Genomic DNA, 26428 nt, shown 5'->3' on the forward strand with positions numbered 1-26428 from the left:
CAGCAGTAAAGAAATTACACAAATCAGGAGCAAGATGAACTCAAAGACTGAATTTTACTCAGAGTACTTTATTTGCACACAAGCTTATTAAGTAAAAAACCATGTAGTTGTATCTCAAAATTTCCTGCTGAAAAAACACAAGAGATAAAATCTTCATTTTATTTTAATTAAGGAAACAAACCTAGTTTACAAAGAAAAAATAGTAGTATTCTCCAATTTTAGGACTTCCCTTAGAGGAAACACTGTATATTCTTGCTTACTACATTTCCACTGAGTAAATACCTAAAACTTTGCTACCAAACACATTTAAGGAAGTTCCTTGGGATTTTTTGATAATGCTACAGAAAAATCACATTCAGAGATCCTGAAGGTGACATGTTGAAATTGCAATTGAAATCCTTTTACCACAAGTATTTATTTTGTTTTTAAATCTAGTTGCCCTACCAACTTTAAACTTAAGTTTTAAACTTTCCCAGCATACAAATTTTGTCAGTTGCGCAAATGATCGTGAACTGAGACAGAGGCACTACTAACTCTGAAACTTCTGTAAAGTAAATCAAAGGCTCAGTATTTCTGAAAATCAGATTAAAGAGCTCCTGTGTGGAAAAAACCAAGATATGTGGAATATCTTTTTTGTCTATAATGTGGTGGGAAATTTTTTAGAAAGTGAAATTATCAAACTAATAATGCTTGAGAATGGTGACAAAGAAAGCAGCTGACATTTCAGTATCAAATAACCCCATCATATTAATTCTGATGGGATTTTTTGCCAGATCCATGGTACCACTGGGAAGTGTTGATTTGCTGCTGGTAAAATCCAGCGCTTCATTCTGACACTCTTCCAAAACAATGCAGAAAAACAAAATCGAATTACCATGATTTTATCTGTTCTGATATCTTCCATACTGATATGGGTAGAACCAAATTATACAAATTATGAATTTTTCATGTTTGCATCCTTTAAGTATTAAGGTTTGTTTGGATACTTGGAAGGTTTATGCAAAGAAAGGATGCATGACTATCTCAGTGAGTTTTAGTAACCTAAATAACTAATCAACTCTGCCTTTCTAGTTAGGAAAAAAGCTTGTAACAAGGTCAAAAAACAAATCCAAGTCTTTCAGGGCAAAAAGCTCATTCTGAAACACTATACTTGTTCTTCAGTCCATCTCACAGAAGATTTGAGAAGATACAGCAACAACCTTAGCAGTTTGACTTATTGATATACTTCAATTGTATGATGGGTTTGGGTTTTTTGTAATATTTACTGGGGAAAAAGACTTGCAAAAACACCAGTTCTAACTATTCCAAATTAGACCACAACCACTTGAAGAAGCTGGGACCTGCCTCCCAAGAAACATATCAAAATCCAAACACTTAGACCATGGTAACAGCTGTATGAAATGTGTGATGACCTTATCTCTGACTTAAAATTCAAGCTCGAATTGTGTAAGTGCATAGCCCCCACTAGGCGGTTGGGAGAGCAGCAAAGAAACCACACTTCTCCTTTGTGCTTCCTCAGCTAAGACTTTAAACCCTCTGCAGCTCTTTCCAGCCAACTGGGTCTGTTTAGAGCAGATTCTGCAGTTACTTCTTCTCACTACCACAGTTCTTGTCAACTTGTGTTATCCATGGCTCAGGAGACAGATAAATAGGATACAGAGCCTTTCACCTCTAGGTCATCAGTTCAAATGTTACCCATGTTGGTAAAGGACCAAAAGTTGCTATCAATAGATGGTTTTTTGGACCTCTCTGTAAACCTCTATTTCACCTGCACAAACCAGCACGTATTCCAGATCCAAAATCCTGCATTATCTTAAAGGAGGTCTGCCACAGAAAAAGGAAATGAAATTCCAATCTTTTTTCTGTAACAACTATCCCATAAACATATATGATACCCATACTTTTGTTTTCCCTTCCTTTAAACATTAGAATTGAGAGTTTTATTCATGGTTCAAGACTGTAAGAAAATGGAATAATGAAAATATGTTCTAAAAGGCCACAAGCAGAGAAAGTCAATATGTCTTTTTATAAAAAAAGAGCAGTGAAAGCTTTGCTGCATTAACAAATCTCAATGAAGATTTATGAGAAATTATTCTTGCCTAAAATAAACAGTCCTTATTGCCTTGTTATGTCTTGGGTTGTGACTGCTACTCTGACACTTCCATGCAAAAGCTTCACAGCAAAACTAAGGAAGATCAATTTTGAATTCCTTTTTATGTGCATACATCAGCTGTCAGATCTTTGCACTGACACTATGATGTTCTTGCAGTTGCTCAATCTTTTAGTAGTGATAAAAGCCAGAATAGATGCACTCTGCTGAGCCACAAGGAAATTACCAGTTGAATTACCTGCAAGTTCCATGGAATAGCCACCTGTAGGCTGTATTATAGGGAATTGGAAAGTCACAGGCAAAATAATAACTGTAGCATAGCTAATGAAAGAGTTATCTGAGCTGCAGCAGTAGCCTGCAGCAGAGTCTAAGCCTTCTTCACTCCATGTGATTTCAAGGCATAGTACATCAAAGCTATGGCATCTCCCCTCTCCTTTAGATCTCTTTATGGTATGACAATAACATGTCCAAACCCCTCAATTCAGGAGTCCTTTGACTTTTAAGACTTCCTGTCTGGCAACAACTTCCAGGGGAAAATTGTCAGATAGAAGTCTTTAGGATTTGAAGAGTACTGATGGCTTCTTGGAAAGCACATCAACCATCAGTGGACTCTACAAAAGCACTAGCAAATACAGAGTCAAAATGCTAAAAACCATCAGCAATTTTATCTCACCTAAATGATCTTTACATGATGACATTAGGAACTACAACTTTCCCTGCAACTCTAAAACCAGGAATGCTGCTTGCCTTGCCTGACAGAGCAAGGGTAGGCAGAATACAGGCACTGAACCCAGTGTTTTCAGTATTTTCAGGACACTAAATGTAGCATTGTCCACAGAAGACCTTGCAGAGGGACGTGGTGTGGTTCAGACAGCACACTCTTCAGTCTGATCTCTGACTGGAGTAGCAAGGGGACTGTTTACATCTTTCTGCAGAGCTGCTCCAGGAACACTGCAACAACATGCTGCTACTACTACTGCTATGTGCCAGCTACTCGAAGCAGATGCTGAAGCAGTGTCCTGTTCAGAGGTAACGCCGTACAGCAGTCAAGCTGATGAGATCTACCATACTGGTTCACATATAGCAAGTTTTAATTTTAATAAGAGACACCATAGTGCCATAGCTGTAAGGTCATTCTTAAAGCTTTTGTATTTCTGCAGGAGACCTCCTGGAGAGCAAACATGCACAGGTATCATATAACACATATATCACTGTCAAAGATGCATCAGATCTGCTGCAATGTCCATAGATCTGATGTGTACAGTTCATCTGAAGCATTTTGGACATGTCTGCACACAGGCTTTAGAGCTGATTGCTCACACAGTGGCTGCCTGTTGAAGGTTTTCTGATGTCCAACAGTATGGTAGGAGGTGTTGGTTACCCAGAAACCGAAATCCAGACAAACAGTCCAAAAGTAAATCTGTATTACATAGCAGCCCTGCAGACAACTGACCGTGCACAGCTAGTTCCAAATGGAACAGCCCTGTCCAGACAGACTTGTCAGCAGGAGCTCCCTGCAGTGGTGCCAAGTGCACAAAGAGGCACCAGCAGCAACCAGGAGCCCAGAAAGGCACAGAGCGCTGGTGTGACTGAGGCGCTGTGAAAAGCAGGCAGGGATCACAGTGGCAGTGATGATGTGAAAATCATGAAGAAAAAAACAGCAGCAGTTGTATTGCTGGGGTGGTGTGTGAGGTGCAGGCAGCAGCCCCAGTGGGACAGGATACAGATAAAGCAGGGGGCAGGGGCAGCCAAGCTGCCATGGAAGGAGGGAGAACTGGGGATGCTGGGACTAGAGCAGCAGTGAGTGGCTCCCTGAGAAAATGAAAAGTAGAGACACGATAGGAAGGAGCAGCTGGTCATGCACCACTTATAAACTATTATCCTAGAAATTAATTTATAATTATAGTTTTAATTATTTTTAACAAGTCAATTTGTCAAAGAGGGAAAACCCCCAAACAACACATTATCTTCACTTCATTCCCATAGTCCCATTTAGACAAAAAGCATAGAGAAACCAGATAGGTCTAAAGAAAGGTATAAGGAGTAAAATGTCCTTTCTTCTGGTATTATGCATTTAATTTAAATATATCAGGATATATTAATCAGATATTAATATACTCTAAAAGACCTTCAGTCTCTAAGGGTCTTATTTTTCTTGCTTCTTAAAGTGCTTTAAGTAATAAAAATTTAATTTCATATTTTATAATCATAATTTCACTACATGTCATACCCATTTTTAAGTAAGCATTATTTCTCATGGCAATCAGTAAGGTCCTAGAAGTTCTTTAATACATTTTCAAATGTTCTTAAAACACAGACCAGTGTTAGGAAACAAAGACTATACATATACCAAGCTACAGACTAAGAACACTTACTTGTCTACATAAGTGTTTGCTATTCTGTCAATTTACATACAGATGTTACTTTTTTTCTCATAGAAATAAGTTTACTCACCTTTTTACACTCATCTGTTCTTTTAGTTTGCTGTACATTTCCAGCACTGCATAAAAGCAAACAGATTAACTTGTGAGTCTTATTGTGGCTTTAGTTAATAAAAGAGGAAAATATGTACTGTAAAGGGCAAAATTAGAAATAGAAAAGGATGTGCTATACTTACCTTATTTAATTCCTACTGTAGCATAAATGTGATAAACCTAGCAAAAAATATTCTAGAATGCAGCTGAGAGTATGAAAACAATAACTGAACCCTTAACAGCTTTTAAATTAAAAAGAATTAAGGTAACAAAAACCAGTCAACACTATACATATCAAGCATATTCATTCACTTACTACATGCGGCAACCTGATCTGCATTACCAGGCCATGGCCTGTCTCCATAAAAAGGCAACAGTACCACCTACTGTACTCAGAACACGTCAACAAGAAGACTTTACAAAGATTTTCAAATCCACTTTACACCAATATGACAAACAAGATAAAACCCTCATGGAGCTGTGTGCAATCCTACAATATTACCTCCCTGAAACAACATTTAGAGCCTTTTTGCTTATTTCAAAACACCTGTAGTGACACAGAGCTAAAAGTACAATGTTGAAAGAACATCGTTAGTATTTTCCCCACTATTCAAACACTAACACCCACCCCTCTCAAGCAACAAATTAATTGTTTACCATATTAAAAATATTAGCTCATTCAAAGCTGTACGTGGCTACATGGTTTGCACCATTTAAATGTCTCACTGCTTCTGACATTGTTGCAATTGCTCTGTGTCAAATATTGCAAAAGATATGGAACCTTCATGTTGACATCTTTTAAAAAACCTATTAATTTTTTCATTAACCTGGATGTTACAGGACCAGAACTTAGAAAAAATAGAAGACTTTTCCTTTTGGCTATTGAGACTTTATATAATTTGCCATCATATTTCAACGTAGGTCACTCACCCGGAAGACACAACTGTAGTTTTTCCACAACTGTTGTAATATTCCGCTGTTGAACTCTACATCGGATGATTTCCTCTGTTTGGGCTATCACCTTAAAGGTTTTTTATTTAAAAAAAGGAAATAAAATCACACTTAAATTATGCAAATAAACCTATTTTGCTACAAATATTCATAATGTCCATATAGGAAGCATCATTTTCTCACCTCTTTCCCAGCATCCTGAAGCCTTCGGTTGGTATCAGTAACTTGGACCTTAAAAATAATTTCACCTTTGTTAGACAAATATGCATATATTGCCCTGATGTGACTGCTCACCCTTGTAATCAGATCATGCTTCCTGAGAAACTTAGAACAAAGAAATGCAAATTCAAATTAACTCTACAGCTTGAACTTGAACTTTTGATCGCAAAGGGCTTTTGTTAAATTCAATTACTTATGACAGTTCTTTCTAACAGATTCTGTGGCAAACTTCTCAAATTTACTTGGGATTTTTGAACTTTCCTTGTTTCTGTAGGTCTGTCAAACAATTCAAATCATTGACCCAATTGACCACTGGTCCCTTTTTGATAACCTCAATGAGCTCTATGGGCCATTCATTGTCTGTAAGAAATGGTGATTGCATTTTATGGTAATTAAACATTCATACTTTGCTGAATGCAAACACTGGGTGGTTGATTAACATCAAACGTGGAAATCTCCAAACCACAGCAACATTTTAATGCTGCAGGTGCAGGCAAAGCTCAACCTCAGATTTTCCCACATAGTAAGTGACTCATTAGGTCATCATAATAAGGAAGCACATTCTAGTTTATTAAAAATCTCATTAATTTCTGAACAAAGATGCTCAATGACCTCATTGATGCTGTATTTGGTCTCTTGTTATCTGAATATCCTTTATATAATGGTCTTCTAATCATAACCTCTGATGAACTATGCTCATTCTGTCTGGTGTGCATATTTTGCTCTCAAAAGTGTAAGGAGAGCTAAAAGGGACGGATCTCATAATTCACTATTCTGCATTCTGATCTGTGAGGAAATCTTGGTTCTCATATCTCATGAAAAGTACTAACATCACCTACTCTGCTGCTCATTATAAAGTAAAGAACAGGGTTTTTTTCCATGCATAATTGTGGCATTTTTAGTTTTCTAATAAGGACTTTCGATTCTTCTAAGGTCTGACATATAAAAACATGATTAAGAAAAGACTTTTTTAAGAAATACTGTGTTTATAATTTGCTGTCCTTCACCTTCTGAGAAAGCCTTTATAAAAAGGCAAAATAATTTGGTAGCATTTTCTGAAAACATAGATTAAAAAATCAAAATGAGATCTAATAAAATATTCAGCTTTATAAATATAAATTACTGTATCAGGCAACATGGCTCTAATCACAAATCCTGATCAATTCACTAGTAAAAATTTGCTGCAAACATCAGAGTGCATGTGATAAACACTAAATTAATCTTCAGTAGAAGAGTCCAGTTCCTTCTTTTAGATTCAAAGACAATGATATATGAAACTCTGAAAAACTTGTTCCTTACCTTTAGCTTTTCTGCATCAGCCCTAACTTTAAGAAGTTCTGTAATAGCATCCACAAAGCCCTGATGGTGAAAATTGCACATCTTTTCTATCTCCCTGTCATGGTTACGTATGCAGGCATCAAGCTTTTCCATAAACTTCTGATGTGCATTTGGTTGGTCATCATATACAGACCTATTAAATACAAATAAGAAAATAAAAGTTTACTTTTTTCACCAGTTGAAAGTAGCATGTATGCAACCATCTTTATTGAAACCTATCTCTCTTAACAAGAAAATAAAAACAAGCAAACTTGATGTTAGTGGCATCCTTTGGTGGATCCACTCCATCAAAATCAGCATTAAAGAAAAGATGGCACAAAACTGAGAACTGATGGCACAAAACCCAGCCCTTATGGCATTAATCCATGTGCTTAACCAGTTACATCATGGTTGACCTGAGCCTCACTGGTCTGTTATTTATGCCCTAATGCTCAAATATGGGTACAAAAGAATCAGTTTCTCCAACCACCTCAAATAGCATGGATCGCTTTTCCATCAAATTCCACTCTTTGCTAAATATAAAGAAGTGCAAACATACAAATTTGCTTTCCTGCTATTCCTAACAGCAGAGTTATCCAACTCAATCAGGCTTGGGTGCCTGCAGCCAGAATGACCGGAGCATTGCGTGGGACCCTGGCAAAGGCAACTCCCAAGGCTCCATCCATCCCCAACAGCTCCCAAGGCAAAACCATGATGTGCACACACCTAAAGCTGCCTCCTCCACAGAACCTAACTGCTGGAAGGGCTAGAATCAGGTCTTCTGGCTTACTTTACTAATTCTCAAATAATTCACTTAGAACTCCAGCAGGAAACATGACTTGGGAGAAATTACTGGTGCAGTTTGTTAAGCAGCATCAGAAACAGAAATCTGCATGGAAAAATGCTCGAGCATGAGAAGGGGCAAAGGAGGCAGAGGGAAATTTAAGGCTTTAGACTTTGGCAGAGTAAGCAAGAGAAAAGGCTTTATATAGAACTGTACCAAAATCAAAGGTATGGAGTCTCCCAACAAAGGCTAGGTATAGACAGTTCCAAAAATTGATTAATAATTTGACACAGCAACAACAGCAAAGACTGGTAGTTTTGAAGTAGCTTTTCAGATAGAATGAGAGCAGAAATATGAGCAGGATTTAATCATACATATACAAACACATTTGTACTGCAAACTACAAGTGTTTAAAAAAAGTTATTAAAAATCTTTAAATTGCTTTTTTAGCCTCTAATTTCCTTTCAAAATTATAAAGTCTTCTCCAGATATTTACAAGGAGAAGTTGATTAAGAAAAAAATAAAAATTCAAAAATATTCACGTGAGGAAAAGAAAAGGCTGAAATTCCAAGTGTTTCAATGTTACTTGCAGAAGTACAGTCCTAAGTTCAAGACCCAGGCAACCATGAGTCAAAGCCTCTAAAACCCTTAAGTAGTAAGAAACTACTTCCCTCCTAGTCTTCTTGGAGAAGTGTGGTTGCCCATATTCTTCAAGGTTCTCTTTTCTAACCAGACATCTGGACTTTGCTGAGATCTGAGCTCATCATCAGCACAACAAACCTATAGCTGAATGCCTGACAGGAACACAACCTTTCAAAGTAGAAAACTAGCAGAAGAGATTGAAAAGACTCTTGTTATAAGATTCTTTATACTTTCTGAGTTCCTTTTCACCTTGTACAATATATTCAGAGAAGCAACTGAACTTAAGTGACAGAAGAAAGGCAATATGCTGTCCTACATGTTGAAGGAAGAAAGTCAATTCCTTATACTCAGCTTGTTATAGATACTTATTCAGGGGAAAAATCTACCAAATAAAATTTTCCAAGAATACCCCCTTATGATGGGAAAATAAGGCTATGGTACTGAAAGCAGGCTCTTTCTTCCAAAGTGCACCAGAGGAAAAATAAGATTGTTCACCCATCAAGTTTATCCTTCACTGTTTCTACCACCACAGTTTGAAATGACAGCTGGAAGGAGCAAATGTGTGCCCAGAAGTGTCTCCTCCTGAGGCTCCTGCCGGACTGCCTGAAAGGGCTCCCTCAAGGCTGCCCAGGATGAGCTTTAAAGGGCTCTGGTGGATGGTCAAAAGTGACCTGCATCACCAGGGGGAAAAAAATACCCACATGCAGAACTCAGTGCTGGCTGGAGGGAGAAGCAGCATCCTGGCCTGGGAGGAAAGAAAGGTACAAGACACAGTGGGCACTGAGTGAGGCTTCCTCAGGCAGCCTGATGCTCTGCGTGAGAATACACAGGGACAAGCATGTGGGCCATAGCACTGTCACCTGGACAGAAATGGGGAAGGGATGAGAAAAAGGTTCAATGACTGATGTGCTAGCACTCCAAAATACCCATTACAGCTATGTGAGTGCTGTTCCATTAAGAAAAGGGTCAGAGATGCTGGAAGCTACAGGGTGGACACAGAGGGGCATCCAACTGTCTTCAGAGCTCTCGGAGAAGAAAAAAAGATCAGGAGGACCAGATGATCAAAGTATCTTCACAGATATCTGGCAAGCATTAGCCTCCTCAAATTGGGCTGGACTCACTACCTATACTGCACTGTATGCTAAAGAAAAAAACAAAACAAACCAAAACAAAAAAACCTTCAAAGAAAAAGAAATTCAAATTATTACTGCTTCTTTAGCCTTTTGTTTAAGGGTGGAAGAAGCCTCCAAATTTAGGTCTCCTTCCAGTGTTCTCAAAGAGAAGTGAGAAAGAAGCATCATTATCACAAAGACAGGGGACTTGTATCTATCACTATGTGCCCAAACTGTAAATTGTGTTATGTAAGCATAAATGAAAGCAGCAGTAAAACTCAGTAAAGAAAATATAATTAAAATGAGAATGAGACTACAAAAAGATGGTACAAGAGGAACCACCAAACTTTCTTTGATGGTAGCAATGCACTGTGGTTTTGGACTTAGCTACTGCCTGATGATTTGGGGGTATCCAATCGCTGCCTTGATAACTTTTTATCCATTTCACATCTGTGCCAAGACTTTCAGACATATTTTCACAATACTGACAAAAGGAAATCCTCTGCAATCAGAAGATTTCTCTTTAAAATGTTATCAAAAAATTCCAGAAAACGCAGCCAGAAGTTCTGGAAGTACATACAATGTAGCACAGGCAACACAGTTTCCACTGTTATAAATATATGTACTGATTATGTTTTCCTCAATATTAAGGCCACTTATGCTTAAATTTAATTATAATAAAGTACTGGTTTTTAATCTCAGGGGTAGTAACACAATATTTAATTGAAAATAATACAGGGAATAAATGTTCAAAATAAGGGGGAAGAAAGCAATACTGTGCACCTCCCAATACCTTAATCACAAGGTTACCCTACCTTCTTAAAATAATAGTTACTATTTTGTCTTGTACATTGTACCCTTTTCTGTAAGGGTACTAATAAAATTGTGACCTGTGATTTAAACCAGTACTTTGTCAGACCTCCCTAAAATGCACTAGTAGTATAAATTCCATATTAATTCCATACGTAAACAGCTCCATCTTGTGGGAACAACAAATCAACGCTCATCAGCACGAGACAGAACTGCTCGCCTTTACAGAAATAAATCACCAGTGTATTTTTAAAAAACTCACACTTCATATCACAACTTTCTCATCTAGGTGAGAAGATGAATAAACAGGTTTATTGACTCCCTGAGGACACTGTCCTCTGAGGACACTTCACACATGCAGTTTCAGAGGCTTCAGAACAATATCTGGCCTTTTTGAAAATCTAAGTGTACACTGGAGAGCCAGGCCATCTTTGGCCACAGACAGAAATTAGGCTTTTTCTCAAACCTGCAAACACAACTCAGACAATACACACCTGATTTACATTTTAGGGAACACCACACATCATACTTCATTTCTGATACTGAAACTCATTTTCCATACATACACTTATTTCAAAGATTACCTACAGCCATATAAATAAAGTAATTTATACCTCTTAATAATTATCTGAAAGTGTACATTTCAACAGATTATGACACTGCAGGAGATGCTGATAACAATTCTCCACTTTTGAGAGCTAAATTAGCAAGCAGACAAATCACCAATACTGCAATATCTTGGAGAGACATGAAATCCTAAAAGCATCCTAGAGATAACTCTTTAAAATTACAAGACAAAATTAACTGAATTTACAGCACACACAGAGTTCTGCTGGAAAGCAAGTGAGGAAGCAGTAACCCTTCCAGCTCCATTTCTTCAGGAGATGACAATTACATGCAATTATGTCTACCCTAAAAATCTCTCTCTCACTATAAATTGTTTCACATCCAGCAGTAGCAAGTGTCAATCTAGGATACCAAAGGAATTTCTACATGTGTAATACACAGTTCTTTCAGTTTTTGTTTACATTTATACACCTCTGAATGAAGAGCCCCAAGGATCCTCTTCAGCTTTATGGGCCCCTGAAGTGGATGCTGATGGTCTGAAATACAGCACAAATTTGAACTGTGTCAAACTGAAAGACATTATTATTTTTTATTAAAACAGCTTTCAACCTCTGATCTGCACAACTACAGACTACTAGTGTTGATTCATATCATGAAACTTCGACAGGTAAGTTTTTTTCTTGGTATGAGTCTTCAGACTGGATAAAAAAAAAAAGAGAAGATCACTAATGCTGGAGACAGAAGTTTATGTTTGATTTTGGCACCCAAAAAACCCAAACCAACACAACATTATCAATTTTCAAGCTGGAATGAGAGAGCTTTAACTTGAGTGACTACTTCACCACCACTACAGCAAATCAGTGATAGGACAGGTACTGGTTTCTCTCCTCAGCAACAGGGCAAGCAGGGAACTCAGGAAGAACAGAAGCAGAGCTGAGCAACTTTCCTGGTAATGTGCAGATATCTGTCTATGTTCCCAGAAATCTGTATATAAACTGAGACTTTTTTTGGTTTTTTTTTTTTAACTCATTCCAACAATTGGATGAGTCATATTAATGCCTGTCTAGGTAAAAAGAAGATAGTGTAGAAAGTACTTGAAAAAGGCAAAAAAATAAAGCAGGAGCAGTCAGAGAGTCACCTAAAGGAGAAAAATGTCTGAGTTCACTGGATACATTTTATTGCAATAGGGATATTTTTATCTTGATCTTTCTTACCAAGCAGACTGAAGGGAGAACAACAAGCATAAACAGATTTGAATTCAGGTCTCAAGAAATTATGAAGGAGGATTTGCAGATATACAACCATTTTCCAATTGAAAACAATAAAATAAGTTTACTTTATACTGTAAAAAACTTTCCTAAAACTTTTACTTTCAAAACTGAAACACAATATGAAAAACATGTATTTAATAAGTCTTATTCACGACTTTTGTGTTTACATGCAAAAATATACTGAAGCACCAGAGGGCACCATCCTATGCACAAAAATACCAACAGTTAAGTAATCAAAAAATCTCCAGAGAACTAAAACTTAACATGCCAAGAATTCCACACAACCTTTATAAAAAATAGTATTCAAAATAAATTGTCCTGAAATCATCTATTCCATAATGACAACTCCATACATACATATTATCACTCTAAGTGAGCATCATAAATGTCTTCACAAATGGTTACAGGCTCCCTTCAAAATCATATTTCTGCTATAATTTCATACAAATATTTCTGTGCATGCAATCAGGATAGATGTCCTTAAATGCCTGAGTGCAGGCAGGAGTAAAAGAGGACGAGAATTTCAGCAATGAGGAGGGAAATAAAAAGTCAGAAGCAAAAAAAAAACAAAACTTGTATAAGCCCAAAACTTAATTTAATACATTGGCTGGACTACTGGAAGGGCAGACAATGGAAGTGCATATAGACTATTAACTGCAAAAGAAGAGGAGCCCAAAATCATTTTTGGAAGTTCACCAAATATCCCAAATTTGCTTTTTCCCCTCCTCATCTCCAGTCTAGCTCCACATCTATGGCCTCTAGACATGAAAATTACAATAACCAGACCTAAGTAAAACTTCTACTGTAGTCTTCTTGTTTTAGCATAGAAAAATAGATTTCAAGAATAATCAGAATGGGAACTAAATTAATTTTGTCTCATATCTATAGCAATAGCTGTAACTTTTCAAAGGAGAGAACTACTACTCAGGAACCCAGGCTTCAGGCCAAAAAAAATGAACTTGAAGAGTTTATTTTATTAAAAATAAAATCTCCATACTTTCATAAGAAAATAGTAATTCAAAAGATAATATGAATTCCTGGTTGGTGAAAACTCTCTCACTTAAAAATCATTACTAGAACAGTCTACTAGATAAAGAAAAAATAATATTTAATAAATCCCACTGGAATTTTTAAAAAATTAATATTTCTTAAAGGTTCTGGGATTATTTTGTGTGTTCTTTTAAATGAGCAATGATTCAATTTTTAATTGCAATCCATATTCAGGAAAGACAAACCTGAGCTTATGGAGCATTACTGTAAACTTTTTGAGAGAACAATTCTTCTAGCAATCATTTATAATAGGTTCTAGCAGCAGCAGAGACTTTTAAAACAGATCATGTATTTTAAAATAGCCAAAAAAACATGTTAGAAAAAAAAGAAAAAAACAACAATCTTTTTACAGGACAAAGAAACTTTTTATTAATGACCTGGCGCCTTTCACCATTTTCACACCTCCCCCAAACCATCCTGTTCTGTCCCATTTCTAGGATGAATTGCAGGTTTCCCCACCCCTGCCTATATTGCCACAAAGTCTTTCATTTCCTGATTGCACAAGACATATGAAGCAATTAAAAACTGTATGTACACATTCCTTTCAGGATACTGATAACCACTCAGTAAGTGCCAATCAGTTACAGCTCCATGAATGCCGTGACAATGACAGGAATTACACATATCTGTACAACAGTTGTATGAGTTTGACATGGAATGCAAGTCTGACCATGCAACTTCTGACCTTCAACAGAAGCAAGAGAAAAAGTTTCATTCGTAGAGCTTCATATTAAGCAACACGAGGGGAAATAATTATAATTACTTGGATCAATTAAATGAAGGCACAAAAAAAAAATCCACCCAAACATGCACTTTTTATTTAATTTTTCGAAGTAATATTTTCAACAAAACACACACACAAATGTACCAACTCTCAAATGAAGAAACTGTGCTAATGGATAATCATGATTTTAGAATTCATGTCTTGCTACCAAAGCCAATTTTGTCCTGATGCTAGAGATGCTCCCAACTAATTCCCATAGACATATTGCAAGAAGTAACCCCCTAGATGTTCTCCCTATTTCTCTTTTCATTGAAATAAAATCCCAAAATGAAACAACACTAAGCTATACTAAATAAAGTTTAAAAACAAAGTAATATTTACAATTCAAATATACATTATGAGTTCAGTGGGATCAGTGCAAGCAGAAAACACTGACACTGCAAATTAAGATTCTGCTCTTAAAACAGCCCTGTCACACTGTGACTATAACTATGGCATCCCTAACCATGATACTGTATCACACACTCCATTTGAGCTGCAATTTCACAGGAAACATTGCAGAAGCTTCCTTTGTCCTACAATATACAAAGATATTTTCTGTTTACAGAAGCTGCAAACTTTGTAGGGATTTTTCCATGGAGTAATTTCATATAGGTGGTTGCATACACCCTAAAAAGCTTTATAAAATAATGTCCAGGTGTTTCCTGTAATTCAATTGCAGTTATGGTAATAAGCACATTTCTTAAAAGCTAAGCAGCCTTTCAGTGCCAGATGCTACCTATGTTCCAGTTCTGCCATTCTTACTCATAATTACATCTCACCACTCTATTTAAAATATCACATTACCTGCCAGAACAACACAGAACTCAGCTACGGCCTATTCAGAGAAAAGATTTTATTAATCTTAGTTTAGCTGTTATGCTTTGCTTGCCTGGTTTTCCTGGATGTGCAATTTCTGTCAATTGTTCTCACTAATAGTATCCTGTTTCTATGAGCAGGAAAGGGCGGAGTACAGTTTGTAAGTTACCATTACTTCCTATAAGCAGGGTGCTTATTCTGTAGTAGCAGCACTAGAGCATTCATTGTTCATGCTGGATAAGCAATGCATCACGCTGATGGCTGTTAATGGACATCCTCTGCAGCCAAACACCAACTGATAATCAGCACACCCAGATTTGCAATAGACTTCCTCCTTCCTGTTTTTACACTGCTGACCAAGGAGATGCCTCTTCCTGCTGAGCCTTTGTGCAACTTACTGATGTATGAAGTAAGAAACTGAAAAACAAGTGCTGTGCTACCGCTTTTTTTCCTAATTTTGTGTTGTAATAGTAGATAAAAAGGCAGCAAAGGAAACGGCAGCTTTGCTCGCTTTGGTGCTGGCTATCGCCACGGAATGAGGTGCCAAGTTTGGCCATCTGTTCCATACACCTACATGGATACAAGGGGATGTAGCTGGAACCTGTGTTATTTCATAGAATATAAAGTAGGAAAGTGAAGTCTGGATAGTAATATTTTTATCTTCCTTTAATACTTCCAGAGACTTTTGTTACATAAATTGTTATCTTTTAGGAGCAATGGATTAATCTGTAAACCAAACTGTGAGCTTCCAAGTTCTTTTAAAAAATTTAATGAGATTTCTATTACACATGTACAAGAAATAATTAGGCCTCTATTACAACCTCTAGGTAATCTGTCAACTTTATCTAGAGCACTTGAGACATAATCTTTAAGATAAATACACACCAATTTTTTTTAAGAAAATTAATTTCATATTTCAACAATCTCATATGTCTGTTCCCAAGACATATGAAATAGAACAGAATATTTAATGTCAGAAATGTGTAGGTTACTTATTTCAATAGGCTTTGAATATTGACACTATACAGATGTAAATACATTATTTCAGAAATTTAAGAAGTTCCAGATAAAATAAAATACCCAGTAATTAAAAAGGTTCAAAACCAATTGGATTAAGAATGTATTCTATTATATACAAACCAGACAATCCTATCCTGCATCACACTCCTCTTCAAACATATAACCAAAACATGTACTTTACAAAGATTTTATATTATTCACTTTTTTTAACTTTATGAGCTCACATAGCCTATATATAAAAAAATCATCATGTATTTAATTCATGTAAAACAACAGCCTGTGCTGTATATTCTTTGCATATCTCCAAGGATCACTGAAGAAAGGAAAACATGACTTCTAAAAAAAGTCTGTTTTCAATTCAGAAGCTGAACTGAAACTCAGTGTTTCTCTCAGTTAGGAAGCCATTAAGAGTGTTGATGCAACTGACTAACTCCAATTCTCTACCTGCTTGATGAACAAAGAAAATCTGCTCATTTCTTTGCAGCTTCTTAAGTTTATGAAACATACCAGAACAAATATAAAGTATAAAACAGTATCTGCTATGTTGCTTTTATATTGAAATTAACTGAAAACAAAACTTGTAAGAAAACATTGCTTCTATGAACAAAATGGGGTAAAAATCCTTCAAAGCCACTCTATGCCTAAGGATGTGTGCAAACTGGGAAAGTCCCAAAACTCGATAGGTTAAACATTTCCTTTTGAAGCTGAAATGTCTCAAAAGTATTCCCCAGGTACATATATGACAGTATATGCTTTATTAATTTTGTATTACTCTGATTCCCAGGAGAATTGCAAGTTACACTCACTGCAATTTTGCAAGCAAATTATTTTCCCTGAGACACAGTGAAAATCCCATTCACAGTATTAGAACTGAACACTTTTCTCATGCTATATAAATAAAAAAAAAGTCCCCAGTGTCTTTTAGGTCCTCTCTGTCCAATCCCACGTCTTTCCATCAAGGCTGATGCACTCTAAAATCTGTTTCCTTCCTTCTTAATACCTCTGTCAGTGATTAAGTTCCCTACTAGTTTGCTATTACTGGCAAAGGTTGAGATGCGGGAAGGGTTTCAGCCAGGCTCCAGGAGAGATCATTAACTCCTTCCTGCACAGGAAGGACCCAGTTTTTCAGGAGTACAGATAGTTCTGTACTAGACATGTACAAGATGAGGAAAAGCTGCATTGTTGAAAGTACTTCATCAAGCTGAGCCTCAAATTGAACTGTTATTGTTATACCAAGCTCTGTGATGACAGGGATTAGGTTTGGGCATTTCAAACATCACCAGAAAATAGCCAGAAAGACCAGCCACAGCTGGATTTTACAACTAGCCACAGCAAGCCCTTCAGAAAGATAAAATCTCATGTGATTACCTGATGCTGATGCAAAGCTAGGACTGTATTTCTGAATGAGTTAGTACTTAATAGTTTACTACAACCCATAAAAATAGTTTCCTATTTGCAAATCCTTTTCTGGCATTATCTTAAAAGCATTATTCAAGACATATTAATCCTCTTCAATTTGAATGAGCTCATTTTAGTAGTATAATACATAAAGGCAACATGACAACATCTGCAAATACACCAGCACTTAGCAGTCAAAACCAGACTTATATTTAACTGAATTATGCTACAACTCCTCAGGTAGATATCAATGGTTCAGATACACACAAAGAAAGCTGAAGCACAGGCTATGCTGTTGGCTTTCCAAAAAGATTCACAAGGAAGTAAGCACCCATGTGACTGGCATTTGTGAAGGATGTAAAATTATGCACTTCCTATGCACATGGCAGTCCAAAATCTGGGTCACCAAACATTGAATAAAATTAGCTTGACAAACAAGTCAATGAAGAGATGACAGGAATAAGAACTGGCTTTTCTGATTTTAACTGAGGTAAGAGTGCACAAGCATAAGCCATTCATATGAAAAGAAGGCTGAATGTAAATGAAACAACGACACAAACTGCATAAAACATCTATTAAGTACATTATTATGATGATGATGTATCAGATAATTCCTCTATTTTAAAAGCTTTAATGTATTTTTGAAATTTGTTTCCTAAACACAGGGACAAGCTCTTTGGCAATGCCTGTGAAATTGGAGAGAGCTGTTTCAGAACAATTCACACAGGTTACTACCTAGGTTAAAGCTTCACTTGGCAGTTGCCCATTTGGAAAACACTGCAAGAACTGAGTCAGAAGCTGATGTGTGAACAGCTAAAAGATCAAGATAACCTGATTTGCAAACACATATTTCATGACAAACTTAATCAGCATTGAACCTAAAGATTTTTTCAAAACAAAAAAAAATTGCAGTGCAGATATGATTGCGAACAGTTTCAGGCTTTATAAAAACTTGGAAAGTAATATGTTGAAACTTGCAGCAATGCAAGTGATTCCTTATAAAACACTTTTGCTACCAATGGCAAATTTGACCAGGCTACAGAAAAATCAGAACTGCAGTTCTGCTGCTGTATGCCAGATTAATCAGTCTACAGCACACACTCTTCAAATGCCCTTTTGACTCCATATAATGGACTAGGCAATAAAAAAATAATTGCTCCTTCATAGCAATATACATCACATAGACAGTTGCTTTATGTGACTGTTGTCTTTCAATTTAAATACTTGGAATACCATCAAATCCTACACCAAGTGACAAAATCTGCAACTGACACTACAAGCAATCCTCTATCTTTTTAGGATACACTGGTTCACAGCAAGCAGGTCATTCTCCTTACTCCACAACAATCCACTTAAAAAGTAGAAATTAGCTATTATTATAAACTGATAGATAAATATATGTGCTAGTTTGGGCTGGGATAGAGTTAATTTTCTTCACAGTGGCTGGTGTGGGGCTGTGTTTTGGATTTGTGCTGCACACAGGGCTGATAATACAGACATGTTGTTGTCATTGCTGAGCAGGGCTCACACAGAGCCAAGGCCTTTTCGTGCTGCTGCGCTGGCCAGGAGGCTGGGGGGAGACACAGCCAGGACAGGTGACCCCAACTGACCAAAGGGCTGCTCCAGAGCAGATGGCATCATGCTCAGTACATAAACTGGGGGAACAAGGAGGAAGGGAGGAGACACTGGGAGTGATGACATTTGGCCACAATAATCCCCTGCAGTGCTACAGGCTGGGACAGAATGGCTGGACAGTGCCCAGGCAGAAAGGGACCTGGGGGTCAACAGCCAAGTGAACATGAGCCAGAGTGTGCTCTGGCAGCCGAGAAGGCCAAAGGCATCCTGGCCTGTATCAGGAACAGTGTGGCCAGCAGGAGCAGGGAGGTCATCCTTCCCCTGCACTTGGCACTGCTGAGGCCACACCTTGAGTGCTGTGTCCAGCTCTGGCCCCTCAGTTTGGGAAGGACATTGAGATGCTGGAGTGCATCCAGAGGAGGGAATGAGGCTGGAGAGGGGCTGGGAACACAAACCTTGAGAGGAACCACTGAGGGAGCTGGGGGTGTTTAGCCTGGACAAAACGAGGCTCAGGGGAGACTTTATCACTCTCTACAACTCCCTGAAAGGGGCTGTAGTCAGCTGGGGGTTGGTCTCTTTCTCCAGGCAGCAACTGACAGAACCAGAGGACACAGCCTTAAGCTGCACCAGGGGAAGTTTAGGTTAGAGATCAGGAAAGAATTCACCACTGAACGAGTGACTGGGCACTGGAATCATCTGTCCAGAGAGGTGGGGGAGTCATTGTCCCTGGATGTGTTTAAAAAAGAGACTGGATGTGGCACTCAGTGCCATGGTTTAGTTAATGAGGTGGTGCCAGGTCATAGGTTGGACTCAATGATCTCAAAGGTCTTTTCCAACCTAGTTCATTCTGTGATTCTGTGTTCCAGAGTAACCACTACTTGTGATGGGGTCCTGCTCTCATGGACATGAATGAACACCTGCCTCCTCATGGGATGCAGTGAATTCAGTCCTTGCTTTGCTTGTGTGTGCAGCCTTTGCTTCTCCTAGTAAACTGTTTTTATCCCAGCCCACAAGTTTTCCAGCTTCTATCCTTCTGATTTTCTCCCCCATACTGCAGGTGGAGGAGTGAATGAGCAGCTAGATGGGTTTGGCTGCTGGCTGGGGTTAAACCACAACCGTATACATGAAAGTACAGCCCTGATCCAAAAGAGACCACAGCTATCACACAAGGATTTTCCAGTTCTTTGGAGCTACTTTGTAACTTCTGTCTGAAAGGGAACCAGGAATGAAACGCATTAACTTGAAAATTAAGAAGGGCTTGAAGACAGACCATTAATAAAGATAGGGTCTACTGATTTTCAAACCAATAGCTTACAATTCTGTAAAAGATTACCATACCATTTGAAATCAAAATATATGATCAAACCATTAAAATTCTCATCTAAACCACTGGCTGATGATCTCATAGTATTCTTACGTCTGGTCTATATTTAAAACAAGACTAAGCTATAGACAAAAATGCTATTTGCTGGCTCATGCTCCAAAACCAAAATAATGAAAACACTGGAAAATTACTTTAGACAATCCCACCAGACAAGTAAGACCACAGGAGAAAAATGAAGGCAACCACATTTTGTTACTGGATAACCACATCATAAATCCCAACAGACCATAGGCAGAAAAAGTATTTCCCTGCCTGCAATTGTGTTAATGCCGTAAAATCTTCCCACATTTTCAGATTTCATTCATACTGCCTATGTTACCACTTACTAACTGTGGTGCTGAAGACACAGAACCACATACCTAAATCACACCTGCTGGTAACTTTCAGTAAAACTGAAGTTACATAACATTTAGGCACTTCGCTCATTTTGCTTTGGACAGGCTCCCTCAATGAATTCAAGAATATCTCCAAAATACAAATTACAGACCCCAGTCTGGGCAAAGCACCTGCAGTTTCAAAGTGTACCACAACCCAGTAAAAGCAGCAGAATTAGACTCTCACTCCATATCTCTAACTCTGAATTTTCTTAGGACCTTGATCAGTAAAGGACAAAATTGCTCATTTTTCTAATGTTGCCTTACTAAAGTGTAGCTTTCACTTTCTCTTTTCTGTAACATAAGGACAGAAGCTCAGAATGAACAGCTATCAATTTAACACTTCAGCCAAACTCATTTATGATGTCCAACCTCCAAACTCTGCTTAATCTAAATGAGAAAAATGCAGCACTATACAGAAATGATTCTGCTTTGCAATCTCAGCTCTCGGCTGCTTTTACCAGTGCAATGCAGTGGTACTAGGGGAAGGTGACTGCAGCATACTGCAGCATCAGGCAGAAATGCATCAACTGAATGGTGCTTGTGGCTGTGATTTGTTCAGCCAGAGACAACAGGACAGAGAAATGTCTTTGCAGGAGGCTCTCTGAGAACTTTCAAAGATGTTTCATGGGCAGCACAACTTAGAGCAGCCTACAAGATGCTCTAACATCTACCAGGCAACGGCTTCGTGATGACAGATTTCAGGAAGAGACAATTGAATTAAAAGCAATTTTACACTGACTTTTGAGGAGCACTTTGCAAGCTGTGATTGTCAGTTAAAGCTACAGAGCTACAGAGTACATTCTGTTTATAGATAAATACATCAACAGACACAGCACCTCCTTATCAACTTCACCTTAGCAACAGAATTTCCATTATCAAATCCCCCACAGTTTTTTATATTTAATTTTACTTTTGTATTTTTGTTCAGTTAACAGTTTGTGGGCATGGAGGTACTCCCCTGACAGGCTGTGTATGGGAACCACAGAACACCGCAGACTTAGTGACGCAAAGCTCACAACACCAAGTGCTTAGAGAAAGTCTACCATATGCTTATGAAATATTTCGCCAAGCTAGCGTTTAAGAGTTAATTCATTTATTTTAAAAAAAAAAAAGCTTTAAAATACTACACACTACTACAGACTCAAAGAAACTCATATCTATAGTACACAGGGCACTGGCAGAACAACTTCTACTCTGTCGAGTTCCACTTTGACCTTTTTCAACCAACCATAAACTAACCATCAAATAAAGTCAATTATTTTCTTCTGAAAAGAATCTGTCTTACTAGCTACCACAGCATGTCCAACTGACTATTCAAGAAGTGTTAAAACACAGAGTTCAGTGAGGCCCTTAAGTTTTTTGTTATTAAATTTCTAATTTTTCTGTTGTTGTTGAGAGGATTACAGGAATTGCTTTTCTTTCTCTTTGTCTTCTTCCACTTCCTTTCTAAAGATTAGAAATAAGATAGCTCTCCCTGAGAGAAGCTCAAAAGTATATATGCAACATGAATTATATTATATTAACATGTTCTATAAAAAGGTGAGAGTGATGAGCCTTTAACAAGTTTTGTCATTAATCTCATTTTGTTAGCCATTAAAGCCAAAAAGATGCTGATAAAAGCTTCACAGAGTCTGATAAAAAAAAAATCCTGGCTTGCTATAGACACAGTCTGCCTATTTAATGAAAAGCATGTTGGCTTAGGTCTCATTTATAATGATTCAGCATGTGTTACTGAATTTAGAGATGCAAGTAAAATAGCAGCAAATTTAAATCAATAAATTCATCAAGTTAAAATGTAAAAAGAAAATTAATTTAATCCAATACAATCTCTTCCTCTCTTGAGATGCAGAGCAGTCTTTAGGAGCTAAATCTCCTAAACAGTAAATAATCCCACTGCACTAGCTGTATGCTGATTCCTCCTATAAAGGACCTGCATTTCACATTCCTCTTTATGGGCAGATCTCAGCAGTAGAAAATCACCTGCAGAATCAGTCTGTATGTTGTTCCTTACCAGTAAATTATACACAAAAACATTATATATCAACAAATGCTATTGTTTTTTGTATCATCACACTGCAACACATAAAAACAAGTGCTGCCACTCTTGTAGCAGGGCAGGAAACAGCACCCTGGCAGGAACAGCTATAACCAACTAGCAAGCAAAACATTGAAGAAAAACAGGAGCAAAAATGTGTTTCCATGGAATCTACATACAGCCCAGAAGAAAAACGTACACTTCCATTGTGAAGCATGGATGCACTATGAAGACATTAATATCTTGATATTAACAAATAAGGATAAGTCAGATCTTGCATATCCTACAATCTTCAGCATTTAATATTACCTCATGCTACTTATCCAAACCACTCACCTCAAGTCCCTTCTTTTGTTCTGCTATTTAAGTAGGTATGTTGGTACTTTATTTGATGTGGCAATGCTATAAATATTCTCCCAGCATTACAACCCAGAGATTACAAAAATATTCCATTTCACATAATGAAATTAATGTCATCTCAGTCATTACGTGAGACAACTGGCTTCAATAGCTTCTGTGACTGGAAATCAATGGATCACTTCATGTCGTAGCCTTATGCAACTGCACGTAGAATTACTCAACTAATTTCTTTGATTCACATTGTTTAGCAAGTAAAAACCAAGTTCTCATGCAGAAAATAATGCTCCATTTTACATTCATGCTTCTTTCATTGAAATAGATCTTGTAATTTGATGTGGGATTTCAGACTTTTCAGTTTCACACAGCAGTTCACAAATTGAAACAGAAAGCTGAGCAGACAGCTCAAGTTTTGATCTTAAATACTGCTGTTCTTAGGGAGTAGAAGCACACTTCTGTGGTGTTTGCTGGACTTCCTTCAAAACACTCAGCCAGGTGTAACCGCTCTTTCACCTAAATTTTTTAATTGGAATTGAACACTAGGGTTAAATGAAACTAACATCCACTTTTTCCCTAAAAATCCTGAAAGTCAGCAATGTAAAATTCCCTTACTGGAAAATCAGTGATAGGATAGAAACATGCAAAAAATAAGAAATTAAGTTTTAGTATTTATAAAAACACCAGCACATTTTAAATGCTTAATATGGATAAGAGATTCATACGGTCCCTTCCCCATCCACACCTGTGGATGCCTTCTTCTGCTGTGTAGCCCAATACTCTGTGCTTTCTACAGGTTACTCTGACATAAGCTCTATACTGAAGATGGTGGTGAAACTGCAATTATATTTAATATTTTGTTGTGGTTTTTTTGCAGGCATCAGCTTCAACCTGCCAGGGCTTGTTAAGTGATTAACATGGTGAAACTGCCTCCAGGGACAACTTAAGTCTGAAAGCATCCCAGCTACCTTCCATCAGCCTAAGCCCACAGACTCCCACAGGTGAGGCTCCTTGTGATGCTCAGCTTCAGCATCTCCACACTGTATTCCCAACAGCAGCTGTGCTTAAGGAGCATGAGAGAAGGTCAGAGTGCAGTTTGCTCCAAGCTGACCTCCAAGACCAGACTAAGCCAGCAAGCAGTCCCCGTGTGATGTCTAGACGAGCCCACTACACTCCTCATGGGGGCTCTCAGAGGAGCGATGAGCCCCAGCCTCACACAAATGCCCAGACTGCCACCTCCCACACAGCTGTGGAGGATCCACTGTAGACACACGTAGCTAACCTCAAAATCAACTGCTGTGATGTGCAAAATGACCTACTTGGCATCATGTAACAGGAACTTCTCTTCCACCAGTTCTCAGGACCACGTTCTCACCCATGTAGCCCACGTTCATCCTTTCTCAGCCTTGTCCACACTCTCCAGCAGGGAGCATTCCCACTGCAGGGAAAGCCAGCAGCACCATGCTCGCTGCTTTGCAGCACGCTGCCACACAAACTGCCTTTTCCAGTTTTCTGCACACAGGCTCACTGTATCTTTTCAAAGAGATAACATTCACAGTTCTCTCTCCCCCGTCTGGCTAGTGCCTATGCTTTTTTTACTTATTTCAGACATCTTTAATCGGGGAAGCACCAGCCAAGCTCCACGATGAAAATCCCCTTTCCCGTTTCCTCTATAACCCAATTCATTCTCCACAGGTCCTGCCCTTATCTCCCCAGCTCTAAGTGAAAGGTACCTCCACATTTGCCTCTATCAGGAAAGGCTATGCAAAATCTTATTTTCGAAATGCAGGCTAAGCCATTTGGCAGCATGTGGAATTGGAGGAAAAAGACAGAAAACCAAACCATTGCAGTCATGGCACACCAGACATGCTCTAAACACTGTCACATTTCCAAGGAAACTGACCAGGGAAGTGGGTTTCAGACCGCATCATTAGAGGTTGATAGAGGAGCACTGCAACACCCACCCCCGATACGGTTTCGGCCCCGTTCTCAGCACAGAACCGGCGGTACCGGCACACGCAGGGAGCTGCCTCGTGCCCAAGCGCGGGCAGTAAAGCCCGGCACTGGCTTACGGCGGGCGCCCCAAGCCCGGCCACCCGCGCCGGGCCCAGGGCCGCCCCGTCCCGAGGCCGCACTCCAGCCCCGCCGGGGCCGTGCCCGGCGCTTCCCCGGCAGACAATGCCAGGGAGCGGCCACCCCGGAGCCGGGCCACGGCCCCCGTCTTCGCTCGGTTGCCTTTCCCTGTCAGAGCGGCGGCACGGCTTGACAGCCCCGCTCCCTGCCCGCGCCGCCCCGCAGCGCCCGGGACGGGGGGCGGCGGCCGGACCCCCACGGAGCGGCAGCGGGGGCCGCGCGTCCCCTCCGCACCCACCGCAGCCGCTCCCGCCTGCGGCGCTGCGGGCGGCCCCGCGCGGTCCCTGGGGAGCAGCTGTCAGAAAGAGCGGCCGGGTCGCGCCGCGGCTCCCGGGCCGGCGGGCGGGCAGGGCGTGGGATTTTCACCCGCTGGCGGCGCCACGGCCCCCGCGCCCCGCACCTCAGGGTGGGTCCCACGCAGGCCGTGTCGGTGCTCTCGATCTCCTGCAGAATCCGATCATGCTCGGGGAGACTCTCCGCCATCTTGGATGGGAGGGACCCGGCGGCCGCGCCGCTGCGGGAGGCGCCGAGGGAGGAGCGGCCGCGGAGCCGGGCGGGGGCCGGCGGGAGCCGCCGGGGAGGGTTCGCCGGTGCGCACTGGGCGCGGGGCGGAGGGGAGGAAGGAGGGGCTGCGGCAGGTGAGGGGGCGCAGGTCGCGCCGGGTCGCGCCTTTCGGGCTCGCACCAGTTCGGCGGTGCTGTGCTGCCCTTGTCAGGGGCAGGGCTAGGCCGGGGAGCCCGGCAAAGCCCCTCCGTCCCCATGGCATCTCCGGGCGCTGGTGTCCGGCAGAGACCGCGGGCAGCCGCGTCTGCCCGGCGCCAGCCGCTGCGACCCGCTCGGGGCACTGTGACAAACGAGGGACGCGCAAAGTGCGGCCCCTGTACCGGACGGACCGGCTGCCCGCCGCGGTGCGCCGCGCTGCACAGACGCCTTGAAGGCTTACAGGGCTCAACACTGAGCTACTGAGTGTAGTTCTGGTTTGGTCTTGTGGCTAGGCTAGCTACTGAGTGTAGTTCTGGTGTGGTCTTGTTGTTGTTGTTGTTGTTGTTGTTGTTGTTGTTATTATTATTATTATTATTATTATTATTATTATTATTATTATTATTATTATTATTATTATTATTATTATTATTATTATTATTATTAGTTTTGTTTTGATTTGACCGCTCCCGCACACGCGGACCGTGCCCGTCCCGGCAGGGAGGGAGGCACCGACCCCTGAGGCGGAGGCTCTGCCGGGTTTCTGCATTGAGGTTATGTCAG

General features: G+C 39.7%; 1 protein-coding gene across 1 annotated transcript in view; it reads right to left on the reverse strand.

Annotated features, from left to right (window-relative positions):
• EXOC6 (exocyst complex component 6) overlaps window positions 1-25661 on the reverse strand; it is an 86234-nt gene extending 60573 nt beyond the window's left edge. The window contains exons 1-5 of the mRNA XM_066554177.1: window positions 25566-25661; window positions 7054-7225; window positions 5719-5766; window positions 5515-5605; window positions 4565-4610 (exon numbers count right to left, since the gene is read on the reverse strand). Of these exons, the coding sequence (XP_066410274.1) occupies window positions 4565-4610; window positions 5515-5605; window positions 5719-5766; window positions 7054-7225; window positions 25566-25648 (440 nt within the window). The 5' untranslated portion in view covers window positions 25649-25661. The remainder of the gene's footprint in view (window positions 1-4564; window positions 4611-5514; window positions 5606-5718; window positions 5767-7053; window positions 7226-25565) is intronic.
• Between the last annotated feature and the right edge of the window lie 767 nt (window positions 25662-26428).

Source organism: Molothrus aeneus, chromosome 8 (assembly GCF_037042795.1).
Source record: "Molothrus aeneus isolate 106 chromosome 8, BPBGC_Maene_1.0, whole genome shotgun sequence".
Lineage (NCBI taxonomy): Eukaryota > Metazoa > Chordata > Aves > Passeriformes > Icteridae > Molothrus > Molothrus aeneus.